General features: G+C 39.3%; 1 protein-coding gene across 1 annotated transcript; it reads left to right on the top strand.

The window, feature by feature from the left end:
* The first annotated feature begins 1,538 nt into the window (after positions 1 to 1,538).
* Positions 1,539 to 16,128, top strand: nags (N-acetylglutamate synthase). Its single transcript, XM_059348532.1, has 8 exons — positions 1,539 to 2,160; positions 6,239 to 6,597; positions 9,596 to 9,809; positions 11,453 to 11,633; positions 11,975 to 12,014; positions 13,708 to 13,839; positions 14,733 to 14,915; positions 15,855 to 16,128. The coding sequence occupies exons 1-8, from the start codon at positions 1,738 to 1,740 to the stop codon at positions 16,012 to 16,014; spliced, it is 1,692 nt and encodes a 563-aa protein (XP_059204515.1). The 5' UTR covers positions 1,539 to 1,737; the 3' UTR covers positions 16,015 to 16,128.
* Positions 16,129 to 18,013: the final 1,885 nt, after the last annotated feature.

Raw genomic sequence — 18,013 nt, 5'->3', positions numbered from 1 at the left:
TTAATTACAAGAAGTCATTTTGTTCATTTTTACTCTGAACTTTTAACATTTCATGCTCAGATGCATGTAGTTACTGAGGGCCACTTCAGGTGAGGCTGAGGGCCGTATGGGGCCCCCGGGCCTCCTGTTGCCCATCCCTGTTCTAGAAGATTTAAAGTGTTTGTTCCCCGGGTGTCCCCATGGGTTCCTCCGGGTTAAAGGCACCGTATAACCTGCATCCCCCTAACAGGCAGCGGGAGGTCCTGCTGGTGAAACCGGAGAAGTGCCGACTCAGCAGCAGCAGCAGCAGCAACTTTTAAGATTTCATGTTTTTGGTAATTTTGTGTCTTTTTTTCATCGTGTGTCTATCTGTTCATTTTGTGTCTTTTTTTGTTCATTTTGTGTCTTTTTTTTGTTCATTTTGTGTCTTTTTTTGTTCATTTTGTGTCTTTTTTGTTCATTTTGTGTATTTTTTTCATTGTGTGTCTATTTGTTCATTTTGAGTCTTTTTTTGGTCATTTTGTGTCTTTTTTTGTTCATTTTGTGTCTTTTTTGGGTCATTTTGTGTCTTTTTTTGTTTACAGTGCAGTAACATAACATATTTCATGCTCTAATGCATGTATAACAGTATAAATAGAAATACAAAAGGTTTGAATTTTGTGCATTTTCACACTGAACTTTTAAGATTTCATGCTCAAATGGGCCACTTCTAGTGAGGCTGAGGGCCGCATGTGGTCCCCGGGCCTCCTGTTGACCACCCCTGTTCTAGAAGATTTAAAGTGTTTGTTCCCCGGGTGTCCCCATGGGTTCCTCCGGGTTAAAGGCACCGTATAACCTGCATTCCCTGGTCCTGGTGGTGAAACCGGAGAAGTGCCGACTCAGCAGCAGCAGCAGCGGCCGTGAATGAGGCTCTTCTCCCGGCTACTGAGAGCGGCTCGCCCCGGGACAGATGCAGCCAGCCCCGGCTCCAGCTCCCCGGGACCCGCAGCCCTGCCACTAGGAGACATGTCCACGGTGAACGGAGCCTCCAGCTGCCGGGCCATGGTGGTGACGGCGGGCCGGTTCCTGTCCAGCCCGCCTTCACCACCATCATTTTGAGTCTTTTTATGTTCATTTTGAGTCTTTTTATGTTAATTTTGTGTCTCTTTTTGTTCATTTGTGTCTTTTTTGTTCATTTTGTGTCTTTTTTTTGTTCATTTGTGTCTTTTTTGTTCATTTTGTGTCTTTTTTTTGGTCATTTTGTGTCTTTTTTTTATTCATTTTGTGTCTTTTTTATTCATTTTGTGTCTTTTTTTCATTGTGTGTCTATTTGTTCATTTTGAGTCTTTTTTTGGGTCATTTTGTGTTTTTTTTTGTTAACAGTGCAGTAACTTAACATATTTCATGCTCTAATGCATGTTTAACAGTATAAATAGGAATACAAAAGGTTTGAAGCTAATAAAAATAACCACTTACTGTGATTTTCCTTTTTTTTTCAGTGCAAGAACAGCAGACCAACATTAATTTCAAGAGATTTCATGCTCAGATGTAGTTGTACTGAGGGCCACTTTTAGTGAGGCTGAGGGCCGCATGTGGCCCCCGGGCCTCCTGTTGACCACCCCTGTTCTAGAAGATTTAAAGTGTTTGTTCCCCGGGTGTCCCCATGGGTTCCTCCGGGTTAAAGGCACCGTATAACCTGCATCCCCCTAACAGGCAGCGGGAGGTCCTGGTGGTGAAACCGGAGAAGTGCCGACTCAGCAGCAGCAGCAGCGGCCGTGAATGAGGCTCTTCTCCCGGCTACTGAGAGCGGCTCGCCCCGGGACAGATGCAGCCAGCCCCGGCTCCCCGGGACCCGCAGCCCCGCCACTAGGAGACATGTCCACGGTGAACGGAGCCTCCAGCTGCCGGGCCATGGTGGCGGCGGGCCGGCTCCTGTCCAGCCGGGTCCTGCTGGGCCCGCAGCGGCGGATGATGAGCGCCGAGGCGGCCGGAGCGGAAGGAAAGGCCGCGGCTCCGGGCCTCCTGCAGGAGCAGCTGGGCTTCTCCGCCGCGGAGCGCCACGTGCTCAGCCTGAACCTGGTCTACCGGGAGGTGAAGGCTTTCCTCAACGAGGTCGGAGGGAACCCCCGGGAGGCCCGCTACTGGCTCACACAGTTCCAGAGGGCCTCCTCGGCCCAGTCCCCGGCCTTCGCTGTCCTGGAGGTAGGAACTTATACTCTATAATATAATTATTATCAAAACTAACTATAATTATTATCAAAACTAAGTTAATATGCACTGAAAGCAGCATTATTGTGTGTACTTTTTACTTTTTCAATTGAAACAAGAATACATTAGGCAGGTTTCAGTACTTTGATATGAAAAAAATAATGATTTAACTAATAATTATTATTAAAACTAAGTTAATATGCACGTATAATATGTAACATCTCTAAAATTAGCTCAACAAAAATAGAGTTTATAATAATCACATTATAATCATAAGAGTTTAATTTACAAAAACAAAAAAAAACTTCACCAAAAGTGTAACATATGACATTTATTGATCATTTTCACTCAAAAACTTTTTTATTTTTTGAACATGCCTTTGTGACTTAAGCAAGATATGGTAACACTTTATTTTGAAGGAGTCTCCTGCCTTTGCTGTCCTGGAGGTATGACCTTATACTCATAATTATTATCAAAACTAAGTTAATATGCACTGAAAGCAGCATTATTGTGTGTACTTTTAACTTTTTAAAATGAAACAAGAATACATTAGGCAGGTTACGGTACTTTGATATGAAAAAAATAATGATTTAACTAATAATTATTATTAAAACTAAGTTAATATGCACTGAAAGCAGCATTGAGAAAATTCAAGTTTAATATGTAACATCTCTAAAATTAGCTCAACAAAAATAGAGTTTATAATAATCACATTATAATCATAAGAGTTTAATTTACAAAAACAAAAAAAAACTTCACCCAAAGTGTAACATATGACATTTATTGATCATTTCACTCAAAAAGGATGTAACAAAGGATGGTTATTGGCATAGTAATAACACTGTGTGTCAATTATGTAAATTAAGAGAAATAAATTACTTTTTTTTTTTTTTAAAGCAATTTTTTGAACATGCCTTTGTGACTTAAGCAAGATATGGTGACACTTTATTTTGAAGGAGTCTCCTGCCTTTGCTGTCCTGGAGGTATGAACTATGACTAATATTTATTATCAATAATATAAGTATAAAGTTACATAAAATGGAAATACTCTAGGAAATTACAAGCACCTCAACATTATACTCAAGGACAGTACTTGATTAAATGTACTTAGTTACTTTCCACCACTGATTATACAATATTCACTATTTTCTATATAAATAACCAGTTTTATTGTCTGTACTTTTAACTTTTTAAATTGAAACAAGAGTACATTAGACAGGTTATGGTACTTTGATATGAAAAAAATAATTATTTAACTAATAATTATTATTTAAACTAAGTTAATATGCACTGGAAGCAGCATTGAGAAAATTAAAGTATAATATGTAACATCTCTAAAATTAGCTCAACAAAAATAGAGTTTATAATAATCACATTATAATCATAAGAGTTTAATTTACAAAAACAAACAAAAAACTTCACCCAAAGTGTAACATATGACATTTATTGATCATTTCACTCAAAAACTTTTTTATTTTTTGAACATGCCTTTGTGACTTAAGCAAGATATGGTAACACTTTATTTTGAAGGAGTCTCCTGCCTTTGCTGTCCTGGAGGTATGAACTGGGACTAATAATTATTATCAAAACTAAGTTAATATGCACGTATAATATGTAACATCTCTAAAATTAGCTCAACAAAAATAGCTCATAAGAGTTTAATTTATTGATTTGAACAGTATTATATTTGACTGAAAAAGTAGTTTTGACTAAAAGTTCCTGTCAGGGACCAGAATTAAATATTATTCTATACATTTGTTTGGATAAATATAATAATAACAACAAAAAATAGCTCATAAAAGTTTAATTTATTTATTTATATATTTATTTTGGTTATTGTCAAGAAAACCATGGAGAATGGCTGGATATCAGCTCTTAAATTAAGCTTTTTAAGGTATGAACTTATACTCATAATTATTACCAAAACTAAGTTAATATGCACTGAAAGCAGCATTATTGTGTGTACTTTTAACTTTTTAAAATGAAACAAGAATACATTAGGCAGGTTACGGTACTTTAATATGAAAAAAATAATTATTTAACTAATAATTATTATTAAAACTAAGTTAATATGCACTGAAAGCAGCATTGAGAAAATTCAAGTATAATATGTAACATCTCTAAAATTAGCTCAACAAAAATAGAGTTTATAATAATCACATTATAATCATAAGAGTTTAATTTACAAAAACAAAATAAAACTTCACTAAAAGTGTAACATATGACATTTATTGATCATTTCACTCAAAAACTTTTTTATTTTTTGAACATGCCTTTGTGACTTAAGCAAGATATGGTGACACTTTATTTTGAAGGAGTCTCCTGCCTTCGCTGTCCTGGAGGTATGAACTATGACTCATAATTATCATCAATAATATAAGTATAAAGTTACATAAAATGGAAATACTCAAGGAAAGTAGAAATACCTCAAAATTATACTTAAATACAATACTTGAGTAAATGTAGGCTACTTAGTTACTTTCCACCACTGATTATACAATATCTCCTGCCTTTGCTGTCCTGGAGGTAGGAACTTTAATTCATAATTATTATCAAAACTAAGTTAATATGCACGTATAATATGTAACATTTCTAAAATTAGCTCAACAAAAATAGCTCATAAGAGTTTAATGTATTTATTTGAACAGTATTATATTTGACTGAAAAAGTAGTTTTGACTAAAAGTTCCTGTCAGGGACCAGAATTAAATATTATTCTATACATTTGTTTGGATAAATATAATGATAACAACAAAAAAATAGCTCATAAAAGTTTAATTTATTTATTTATATATTTATTTTGGTTATTGTCAAGAAAACCATGGAGAATGGCTGGATATCAGCTCTTAAATTAAGCTTTTTAAACTTGTTTTGCACAATTAAACTATTATACAATGTACACAATCTGGGTTTCTTTTGTGTACAATGAGATATTGTTTGATATCTATTTCTATCTAACACAACAACAAAACGTTTTATTTGTTTTAAGTCGTCACCCTGTTAAAATAATCATTTAACTCATTTTTCAAGTTTTGCAGGAAACAAAAAAACTTCACCAAAAGTGTAACATATGACATTTATTGATCATTTCACTCATAAAGGATGTAACAAAGGATGGCTATTGGCATAGTAATAACACTGTGTGTAAATTATGTAACTTAAGAGAAATAAATGACTTAGGCAATTTTTTTGAACATGCCTTTGTGACTTAAGCAAGATATGGTAACACTTTATTTTGAAGGTGTCTACATAAGAGTGACACAAGCCTGTCAGAAACATGACATGACAAGTATCATGAGCATTAATGTTACTTCATAGTGTCATTAATGTTCATGACACATCCAATGTCATGTTTAAGACACGCTCATGTCACTCTTATGTAGACCCCTTCAAAATAAAGTGTTACCAATATTAGTGTCAACAATAAAACACTGATAAACTAAACTGATAACTAAACAATCTCCCTCTAGCTCTTCTCTGCTGGGTTCTGATCTGATGAACATGAATGTGGCAAATAGTCAAAGAAATGATGATCTTAAAGGGTAAAATCATGATCTGATCAATGAGGATGGAGGAGATTTTACCATAGGTGGCTATGAGGAGATGATTTAGACAAAAAAAACAGACAATTTTGACAAAAAAATGAGACTTGAGGGTATATCCTGCTACCAACCTATTATATAAGCATAATATCTGCATTATACACTGCAAAAAAAGCCAACTTGTATTTTTTGGCCTAAAACAGTGATTTAAGTTGGTAAAACTTGGAAATATAAACTATTGACATTTAGGGCAATAATGTAAGTTAGCACCACAAAGGAAGCCAGTTGTCTGCTCAAAAACAAGTTGGTGAGTTGTTGTTACTTATATCTTTAAGTTGGGGTTCACAACAAGGGACAATAGTTCTGATAACTCTTATTTCTTTGTTGGGAAAAGAGGTCATTAGCGAAAGCTAGCGGCTAACTGACGCTAGCGGCTAACTGATGCTAGCGGCTAACTGATGCTAGCGGCTAACTGACGCTAGCGGCTAACTGATGCTAGCGGCTAACTGATGCTGTCTCCCTCCCCCCCAGGTGGACAGCTCAGTGTTCAGCAGCAGGGAGATGGTCCAGAGTCTGGCCTTCGGGCTCTCCTTCCTGCAGCGGATGGATATGAAGCCCGTGGTGGTGATGGGGCGTTCTGAGGACGAGGCCCCGGGGCCCAGCAGCCCGGGGGCGGGGTCCCTGAGCACCGCGGGGCCCAGCAGCCCGGTGGCGGGGTCCCTGAGCACGGCGGGGCCCAGCAGCCCGGGGGCGGGGTCCCTGAGCACCGCGGGGCTGGTGGAGCGCAGCCAGCAGCTGACGGAGGCGCTGCAGCAGCACTCGGCCACCGTCCTGCCGCTCTTCTCTGCTGAGTCCTTCCTCCTGCTGAACCAGGCCCCCCGAGGCAGCAGGTGAGCTCCACACCTGTCATAGTCTAGACGGATTTCAGAATAAAGGCCTCCTATAAGAAGTGAGGAGCATTTATGGGTACAAGTCAGGAACCGGCCTACCTTACAGATCTCAAGGGTGCTGAGTCCAAAAAAATGTTCCCAAGCGAACATTTGAGTTTTTGACCTTTAATTTGTATCAAATAGCCACCAAATTGCCCATCTTGCTCAGTCGTTGGACCATTTCCCCTTAGTTTTTTTGTAAGTAGGCAATCAAAGATGAGGAAATTAAGTTTCTGGATCTATAGTCTAGAGTCAGAGCAAGGATATAGTGGAGGCTCAGTGGCTTTTTATGTATATATAAATATGCAAAATACCAACTGGAACATTTAAAAGTGATATTGATTGAATATTTATGTCAGCCTTGAAAAAATGACACAAATAATGCTTAATTTCACCTTAAAAGTTGGTATTTTGCATATATAAATATATATACATATATATACATAAAAAAGACAGTGGGCCTCCACTATATCCTTGTTCTGACCCTAGACTATAGATCCAGAAACTTAATTTCCTCATCTTTGATTGCCTACTTACAAAAAAACTAAGGGGAAATGGTCCAATGACCAACGGCCGCCATTTTGATATGCAAATTAGAAGGTCAAAAACTCAAAATTTCGCTTGGGATCCATTTTTTTTGATTCAGCACCCTTGAAATAAGTAACGTACGTGCTGAACGAAGCCCCCCGAGGCAGCAGGTGAGGGTCCACACATTCCAGGGACCAGGGCTCTTATTACTCAGAAGACCAGAGGTCAGCTTTGTGACTATGGAGACATACTGTGATGTAGAAAGTATTCAGATCTCTTACTTCAGTAAAGATGCTAATACCACACTAGGAAGTTATATACTGACAGGAAGAGGGCCAAAACAAACAGATATCTAAAATCAGCTGTTGGCTTCCTAAACAAACTAGGGTAGCAGCTTTGTCTTTCTTAAGCAATATAAATGATTATATTCCATGATGTCTCCCTTATGCTTTTATGCTTTAATGTTCTGTGTTTTGTATTTATTATGATTATTTGTTTGTGTGACATTTTTATCTACTGAATGCAGAACAAATTGCCCCTCGGGGACAATAAAGATTTATCAAATCAAATCACTCCACTATAAGTAAAAGTCCTGCATTCTAAACTAGGGCCTCATTTTAACTACTTAATATACTGTTATGAAGTTGTTGTTTTTTAAAAAAAAGTCTAATCATTTTAGATTTATCATGTTTTTCATGTTTAATCTCCTTACTGCTGTAAACCAACAGCAGTAAGGTTTCGGTCCCGATGTATTGCATATTTTAACCTAGAAAACCTGCAAAAGAAAATAAAAATGATCGTTGTTTTCATCCACTACCATGCAGTTATTATATATATATATATATAATTATTAATATTAATTATATTATGAGATATAGACTCCTGCCTCTTCATAATATGTATTTATGTAATAAGCCAAGAACTGGATTAATTTTCTTAAGATAGAGCTCATTTTAACCACTAAATATACTGATATGAGGTTTAATTTAGAAAAAAAAGTCTAATCACTTTAAATGTATCATGTTTTTCATGTTAATCTCAACCTGAAAACTAACTAAAGCTGTCAGCTAAATGTAGTGGAGTAAAAATATAATATTTGCCTCTAAATGAAGTGAAGTATAAGTATAAAGTTACATCAAATGGAAATACTAAAGTAAAGTACAAGTAGCTCAAACATACAAATGTGCTTCCTTACATTCCACCACTGGCTGATTATATCTTTTAAAAGATTTTCAGTGTTTCTCAGTCTGCAGCTTCTGTTCCATAATGATAATAATGTGATATTTGTATCAGTAATAACAAAACATGATAAAAAGTGACACAAAGTGTACAGTTGCCAGTAGAAACCAGCACCAGAACTAAAAGAGTCTTTTTGTTGCCGCTGGTGTTCTTTACCCTTGGGAGGCTGAGTGTAACCAAACTGTAACTCAATGTAACTTCAACTTTAACTTTATTTTCCACAAAGCTACATTTATCTGGCTGCTAGGAGAAACAAAGACGATGCAGTCTGAACTCCAAAGATCTACCGAGGTCAACTCTGGGAACAACTTCTGAACAACAATGCTGACTATAAAAACCTGCAAGATTCAAATCACAGTGGACAAATCTGTTTATTCCCTAACACAACAGCTAATAGGTTTATTTAGTTTAATAATTAAGTCGTATTTATTAGATGTGTATGATCAGAACAACTTGACACACAGTGTTTAACCCTTTATCAGGCCAAGAACTATGTTTGGTAACTTCAGTGGAAATCAAACTGGGGTCGAGAAAAAATGTGCAGATTTACTAGATTAAAGTGGCAAATCTGCGCAAAAAAGTCGTAGATTTAAGAGATTTAAAGTGGCAAATCTACAAGAAAAAAGTCGCAGATTTAAGAGATTTAAAGTGGCAAATCTACAAGACAAAAAGTCGCAGATTTAAGAGATTTCAAGTGGCAAATTTGTGCAAAAAAAGTCGCAGATTTAAAAGATTTAAAGTGGCAAATTTGTGCAAAAAAGTTGCAGATTTAAGAGATTTAAAGTGGCAAATTTGTGCAAAAAAGTTGCAGATTTAAGAGATTTAAAGTGGCAAATTTGTGCAAAAAAGTCGCAGATTTAAGAGATTTAAAGTGGTGAATCTGCAAGAAAAAAGTTGCTTTTCTCCCCACTTCTTTCTCGTAAATCTGTGACTTTTTTCTTGTAGATCTGCTACTTTAGTCTCTTAAATTTGCAACGTTTTTCTCGAAATATTCTTATGTTGGATATCCGCTGAAGTTACCAAACACGGTTCTTCGCCTGATAAACTGAACTTCTCAGCTTTCATATGATGTTCACAGCTTCTATGTGGTTTATTGTTGACCTGCTATCTCCCCCTGAACATCCACTGCCAGTCCTCCTCCACTGCTCCTCTTCAACCCTCCATGATGTCTTTTCTCCTCCTCCTCCTGCAGCGCCCCCCCCTCCGTGGCCGTGGACCCCAGCCTGCTCCAGTGGAGTCTGAACTGTGGGACGATCCCGCTGGTGTGTCCGGTGGGGCGGGACGGCCGAGGCTGCTCCGTCATGTTGGACACCACGGACGTGACGGCAGCCATCTCCAGAGTTCTGCAACCACACAAAGTCATCTTCCTCAACAACTCAGGAGGCCTCCGCAGCCAGGAGAACAAGGCACGCAGCTGCTTTCATAGACAGCAGATTTTTATTTATTTTTTTTATTTATTTGCACAGTTAGAATGACATAAATGACAAAGATTACATATAATGTGAAGTGCAGGGAGAGGCAGAAAACCCAGATGGGCTTATTTATTTAAAGCCTCCACCCAAATGTTCATAGTTATTAGAAAGTAACAAACTGATAATAGAAAAAACAAATGTATAACATCAACAAGTTATAATGACAATAACAAAAACATTAAAACCAAAATGAACATGTTAAAAAAGTGGATTTGTGTGTGAATTAGAATGTTAAAAACTTAAAAACTATATTTGGTAGTTAGAGTCAGGTAATATTTTGAGAAAAAAGTTGCAAATTTACTAGATTAAAGTGGCAAATCTACAAGAAAAAAAGTTGCAGTTTTAAGAGATTTAAAGTGGCAAATCTGCGCGAAAAAAGTTGCAGATTTACAAGAAAAAAGTGGAAAAAAAGCAAAAAAAAAAAGCTTTTTTCTCCCAGATTCACCACTTTAAATCTCATAAATCTGCACATTTTTTTCTCGTAGATTTGCCACTTTAATCTCGCAAACATTTTTCTCAAAATATTATTTTCGTATGGTTTTTTTTTACACTTTCTGGCAGTATGTAATATCCTCCAATATCCTCTAGGGTTGAAATTTGGAATTTGCAAGTATTTCAATGAGTGTCCTATTAAGGGTTAAAGTGGTGAATCTGGGAGAAAAAAGTTGCTTTTTTTTCACTTTTTTCTCGTAAATCTGCAACTTTTTCCTTGTAGATTTGCCACTTTAATCTAGTAAATTTGCAACTTTTTTCTCGAAATATTACCTGAAGTTACCAAGTATAGTTCTTCGCCTGATAAAGGGTTAAGGGTTAGAATATCTGTATTTTCACTTTATTCTTATTATAGGAGCTTGGGTTGAATGCACAACAAACAACAAAATATATGCCATTTACATTACTACAGTCTAAATCAGCTATTCTCAACCTTGGGGACGCGAGATGATTTCTGGGGGTCGCCAAATCATTTTGGAAGTCAGCTCTGTCTCCACTGTGTTAAAGTGTTCATGTGTTAATGTGTTTTTGGTCACTTAATGTCTTTTTTTGGTCATTTTGTGTCTTTTTTTGGTCATTGTATGTCTTTTTTTGATCATTTTGTGTATTTTTTGGTCATTTTCTGTCTTTTCTGGTCATTTTGTGTATTTTTTTGGTCATTGTGTCTTTTTTTGATCATTTTGTTTCTTTTTGGGTCATTTTCTGTCTTTACTGGTCATTTTCTGTCTTTTTTTGATAATTTTCTGTCTTTTCTGGCCATTTTCTGTCTTTTTTTGATCATTTTGTGGTCAATTTGTTTCTTTTTTGGTGATTTTGTTTCTTTTCTGGGTGATCTGAACTGTGCGTGTGAGATTGTGTTCAGTGAGTGGGGGTCGCGGACAATATGGATGTTAAATTGGGGGTCGCGTCTCAAAAAGGTTGAGAACTACTGCTCTAGATGATCAAAAAGGGAAGAAATTAAAAAAGTCCCTTGTGAGTCTCTGGGCTGTATCGTGTGTCTCTATTCTCAGGTTTGTTAGACATATTCTGTATATAAAAGTTCTTGCACCACCTCTCCTTAACACACTTCCTCCCTTGTGTTGCAGGTGTTGGACACAGTGTTGTTGCCTAGCGACCTGCCCAGTCTGTCCATGGCGGCGTGGCTGAGCGCTGGCGAGCGGCGCCGCGTGGCGGCCATCGCCAGACTGCTCAACCAGCTGCTCACCGAGTCCTCCGCCGTCATCACATCAGCTGACACGCTGCTGGCCGAGCTGTTCAGCCACAGAGGTGAGACGCACACACACACACACACACACACACACACACACACACACACACACACACACACACACATGGAGACATGCATCTATTTAGAGCTGTAACCCGAGAGGGCTCTGCTCCGTGTGTGTGTGTGTGTGTGTGTGTGTGTGTGTGTGTGTGTGTGTGTGTGTGTGTGTGTGTGTGTGTGTGTGTGTGTGTGTGTGTGTGTGTGTGTGTGTGTGTGTGTGTGTGTGTGTGTGTGTGTGTGTGTGTGTGTGTGTGTGTGTGTGGGGAATGACTAACATGACTGCATATTTATTTACATACCATTGTTCTAACGGTTCTTTCTGTCTGTATTTGTGGCTCAGGATCCGGGACGCTCTTTAAAAATGGAGATCCGATACACCGGTGAGTGATCTGACCCATTAATCAATCAAACTTTATTTATATAGCGCTTTTCATACAGTACAGGCCAAAAGTTTGGACACACACCTTCTCATTCAATGCGTTTTTCTTTATTTTCATGACTATTTACATTGTAGATTCATCAAAACTATGAATGAACACATATGGAATTATGTACTTAACAAAAAAAGTGTGAAATAACTGAAAACATGTCTTGTATTTTAGATTCCTCAAAGTAACCACCCTTTGCTTACTAGAATATAAGACATGTTTTCAGTTATTTCACACTTTTTTTGTTAAGTACATAATTCCATATGTGTTCATTAATAGTTTTGATGAATCTACAATGTAAATAGTCATGAAAATAAAGGAAACACATTGAATGAGAAGGTGTGTCCAAACTTTTGGCCTGTACTGTACATAAAAATGCAACACAAAAAAAAAAAAGAATAAAAACAAACAATAAAAATGACAAAACCCACCCCTCCCTCCCCCACATACACATTTGTAGGTATACATACACAAACATGCACACACACACATTTAGTCATGCACACACACAAACACACACTCAGACTCACACACAGCACATATTGATTGAACAAGTTATCATCCAATATGACCTTCTGCAAAGAGTTTGGTTGCTTTGTCCTTCACTAGTTTAACCCATTGAGGCCTGAAACGCCTGTAAAACCTCTGGAGCCCCTAAAACCTGAAGTTTTTCTGTAAATTCAACAGAAGTGTCAACTCTTCTACTAAATAATAGATTTTTCAGCCTCTGTAGCAGATAGAAATGAAATTCAAAAAGTATTTGAGAGCTTATACAAATACTACAAAACGACGTTTCCGCTTTCCAGGCTTCAATGGGTTACAAGTACATGAGCTCACAGTAAGAGGGTCGCTGGTTCGACTCCGGCCTGCAGCTCTTCTGTGTGGAGTTCTCATGTTCTCCATGTGTCAGCTTGGGTTCTCTCCGGGTTCTCCGGCTTCCTCCCACAGTCCAGAAACATGCACTAATGCTCCCTAAACACCAGGAGACTATGAAAAGATTTAGAAAGACTCCTGCAAGACGATCAGCTCACATCTAAAGACAAGAGTTGAGAGTTTTTAGTCTCAGATTGAGATTCTACAGACTGTGAATCTTGCAGGGTCACTATTTACAAGACTACAACTAGATTTTCTTTAGCATTTTTTACCTACCATGCAATGTTTGTGTTGGAAGAAAAAAATAAAGAAAAGAAGAGAAGACGCCACAAAATGCCCCTCAAAGCTGAAAAAGGCTTTCTGTTTTTGTGACATGAAAAGTTGACTATTTTACAGTAAAAATAGACAAGAAGAATAGATCAGGTAGAATAAAGGAAATTTAACTTTTTCCTGTCGAAGTGGTTTTACTGGCCGGTCTGGAACCGCTCATCTATTGGTTGGTGATTGTGTTACGTCACTACGACACGTTTGATATGATCATAAACCAAGACTAGGAACAGACTGATATAGAACAGCGGAATTTACTAGACTTTCAGTTTCTAGTCTGGGACTGGGGACATCGTTTGGTGTGAGCCCAGCATTAGGTTTAATTGGTGTCTAAATTGTCCGTAGGAGTGAATGAGAGCGTGATTGTCTGTCTCTATGTGTATAAGTGTGTATAATCGGTTTAAGACTGAATGACTTTACCTCCAGTAACTGTTTGTGTGTGCAGGTACAGCTCTCTGGATGGGATCGACCTGAACCGTCTGCTCGCTCTCATCAACAAATCTTTTGATAAAACTCTGAAACAAGACTACATCGAGTCCCTGAAGGGACGACTTCACTCCATCTACCTCTCTGAAGGGTGTGTGCAAAAACAATGTGCACTTATAAATCCAAATCCAGTTTCTAATATAATCTAAACATCTAAACATCTAAACAAAAGCCTGGGGGTGTAAGTGTACCAGTATATATATAATCTACCAGTATATATATGAATCTAAAGTAGACCTGGGCATTGGGTTACCCAGAAATTAGAAATCACTATAACCGCCGTGCTTTTATTTTGAAAAAAATAGCAAACATTAGCATTAGCCCATGAGCTAACAAGCACTTTTACTGTAGTTAAGACAACAAATATAGCCGCTAATATATATGACAGAAGAAAATAAACTTTATCAAACCTTGTTCCTGTCAGTCAGCCACTATAGAAGCCTTTTGATACTTTATATCAACTTTATATGAATTACTACGCACTCGTTATTATTTACCGTTTGTTTTTCATTTAACCGTTCCACCTGTTATTTCCTGTCACTACCTTTCAAAATGAAAGCACCCGTTTCACACTGGACGGCACCTTTTCAAAATAAAAGCATCACAACATTGTTAAACACCTAGGAAATGTACAAACATGAAAAACAAGCTATATAACACAAAAACACCTATGGGAAGCTTACTAATGGACATTTACAGTTGAGTTTAAAATAAATGTTAAAGTGATATAGTGATTGGAGTATTTACTACTTTTTACTGCTATATTTGATTTACTCCACATTAACAGTCTTATCATAACATGTGTTCCTATCAGTAGCAGCTCAAAACCAGATAATTTACTGTATTTCATAAAGCGATTAAATGAATACTGAGCAGAATTTAGTTCAGAGTTTTGGTCCGGCCCCTGCAGCCTTCATGGTGTTGGTCATGTGGCCCCTGGGGGACATTAATTGCCCCCCTGGTCTAACCTCAGTGTCCCTGCAGCTACAGTGCAGCAGCCATCGTCACCATGGAGCCGGTGAACCGGGGAACTCCGTACCTGGACAAGTTTGTGGTGAGCAGCAGTAAGCAGGGTCAGGGGACCAGCCACATCCTGTGGGAGTGTATCAGACAAGACCTGGGAAAACTGTTCTGGAGGTCCAGAGCCACCAACAGGATCAACCCCTGGTAACACACACACACACACACACACACACACACACACACACAGATACACACGCACGCACACACACACTCTACACAATCTAAGAACTGTCATATTCGCATTTTCATTACAACTCGGCAGATGCTTTTGTCCAAAGCAACTTAGAATAAGTGTATTACTATCACACAGGAGCAAGAGATAGATATTATTTAAAGTTTGGAGTGTATCTCTTTTAAAGAAAGATTTGTTCAGTGCCACAACTCTGTAGCCTGGCTAACACCAGATTAATCACAAGTTAGGGGCTAGTAGCGGCGATAGTAGCTGGGCTAGTAGCGGGGCTAGTAGCTGGGCTAGTAGCGGGGCTAGTAGCGGGGCTAGTAGCGGGGCTGGTAGCGGGACTAGTAGCGGGGCTAGTAGCGGGGCTAGTAGCGGCGATAGTATCGGGGCTAGTAGCGGGGCTAGTAGCGGGGCTAGTATCGGGGCTAGTATCGGGGCTAGTAACGGGGCTAGTAGCGGGGCTAGTAGCGGGGCTAGTAGCGGGGCTAGTATCGGGGCTAGTAGCGTTGTTAGCGATGTTAATGTTAATGTCTAACTAGCTGCCTGGCACAGACCACCTGCTGTCGGTCATTTTTTTAATACGTAATTAATGTTTCTTGGTGAATGTTAAGGTATTACTCTGAAAGCAGATAGCAGCTAAAATAGCAACAAGATGAATTTGAACTAAACACTGACATTAAACATGGCGTCTGTCTGTCTGTCTCTCTGTCTGTCTGTCTGTCTGTCTCTCTGTCTGTCTGTCTGTCTGTCTCTCTGTCTGTCTGTCTCTCTGTCTGTCTGTCTGTCTGTCTGTCTGTCTGTCTCTCTGTCTGTCTGTCTGTCTCTCTGTCTGTCTGTCTGTCTGTCTGTCTGTCTGTCTGTCTCTCTGTCTCTCTGTCTGTCTGTCTGTCTGTCTGTCTGTCCAGGTACTTTAAACACTGTGACGGCAGCTTTGTGAACGGGGTGTGGACGGTCTTCTGGTTCGGTCTGACGGACATCAGAGATTCCTACGAGCTGGTGGAGTACGCCAAGAATCTCCCCGACTTCTTCCACGTCCCCACTCCCACCTCCTCCCCAGGCTCCTGAACGCCTCCTCCCCAGGCTCCTGAACGCCTCCTCCACAGGCTCCTGAACGCCTCCTCCCCAGGCTCCTGAACGCCTCCTCCCCAGGCTCCTGAACGCCTCCTCCACAGGCTCCTGAACGCCTCCTCCCCAGGCTCCTGAACGCCTCCTCCCCAGGCTCCTGAACGCCTCCTCCCCAGGCTCCTGAACGCCTCCTCCACAGGCTCCTGAACGCCTCCTCCCCAGGCTCCTGAACGCCTCCTCCACAGGCTCCTGAACGCCTCCTCCCCAGGCTCCTGAACGCCTCCTCCCCAGGCTCCTGAACGCCTCCTCCACAGGCTCCTGAACGCCTCCTCCCCAGGCTCCTGAACGCCTCCTCCACGGGCTCCTGAACGCCTCCTCCCCAGGCTCCTGAACGCCTCCTCCACAGGCTCCTGAACGCCTCCTCCCCAGGCTCCTGAACGCCTCCTCCACAGGCTCCTGAACGCCTCCTCCCCAGGCTCCTGAACGCCTCGTCCCAGCGGCCGGCTGTGTAGCTCTTTAACTTTGCTGTGAATGTTTTCTTATTTTTGCTCTGTGTTTCTCTTTCTTGGGTTTTTTCCTCTTCCTTGAGACTTGAAAGCCAAAGCTACAGTGGGAATTCCAGACTGGCAGCATTCTGACAAGCTGTAAATCATTCTCTATTTTTAACGGTGAGGGCAGCTCGGAGCGTCCTGGTGGTCGGAGCGTTTAGAGGCATTCCCTCCCTGAGGAACACATGGACACACTACGGTTGCTTCATTTCAAAAGGCAACATTTGTTTTCTATTTTTGCACATTTTATACTAACAACAAAACTGATGTTTCACATCCGAAATGCTGTTCAGAGTGGAGAAGTCTTAAAGCTATTTATGGTCTTAAGCTGTAAACTGAGCCTCAAAATAATGACTGTAAAGCAGGGCTGTCAAACTCAAATACACAGTGGGCCAAAATGTAAAACTTGGACAAAGTCGCGGGCCAACATTGATATTTATTGAAAAAATTGACCTAAACAAGTTCAAACGAAATGGAACAAGCAAAGCTTGATATAACTTAATATTGCAAACATGCAAAATCGAATATCAAATAAAACAAACAAACACATCAATGGCATTCATTTCTTAAATAAAATTTAAATAAAAATCGTATGTCCCTTTATTTTATATGCGGCCTTCTTTAAATTTAAATTTAACAGTAATCTTTTTCCACAGGCTAAAAATAAATGTAAGAATAAAATAACAATAATAAACCAAATGACTAATAATAATATCCTTCAATGAATGTGCAGCCATTCAAGCCTTGGACTAGCAAGAAAAAGTGCATAAAGACACTTTAATTGTTGCTCAGTTTGCTCCACACTGATCTACTGTGTTCAAGCCAGAACACCAGCAGAGCATTCTGGGATTTGTAGTATTATATTTTGGTATTTCCTCGCGGGCCAAATATAATTATACTGCGGGCCAAATTTGGCCCACGGGCCAGAGTTTGACACCTCTGCTGTAATGTGCCTTCACAAACACAGCCAGGTCCTTCATCACTCCACCAAACACTGTTCAGGTTAACTGCCACCTGGAGTCCCTCAGTTATCAGGTGTCTTTATGAAGTTTAAAGACAAAATAACCCTGATGATGTCATTGTGATGTCATCAGCGTTGTTGTGACTTCTAACAGAAAACCTAAGTTACATTTAAAAGAGACAAAGAGGTCACAGAGGGACTGATGAAAGAGTTGCATTATGGGAAATGTAGTCCAACATTTTAGGAGAGCATTTCTCAGCTTCTGCTGCCAGTTTTGACCATTCCTTTTTAAAATTGTCTCTTGCACATCCACCTCCTGGATGTTTGGTAGAGCTGATACAGCAGCCAGTTATTCTTAGTGGTCACTTGTAGTGTTGCAGCAACATATTGCCATACAGCCCAAAAAGCTTTTTAACCTCCACCATTCTAAACTAGACTGTAAAACATCTTGAACAGCAAAAAAATTATGATGTTTTCTAAGTAGTAGTCC

This window comes from Centropristis striata, chromosome 13, assembly GCF_030273125.1.
Source record: "Centropristis striata isolate RG_2023a ecotype Rhode Island chromosome 13, C.striata_1.0, whole genome shotgun sequence".
Classification (NCBI taxonomy): Eukaryota; Metazoa; Chordata; class Actinopteri; order Perciformes; family Serranidae; genus Centropristis; species Centropristis striata.
Note: the sequence above shows the minus strand (reverse complement) of the source record. Positions and strands in the feature narration are given on the sequence as shown.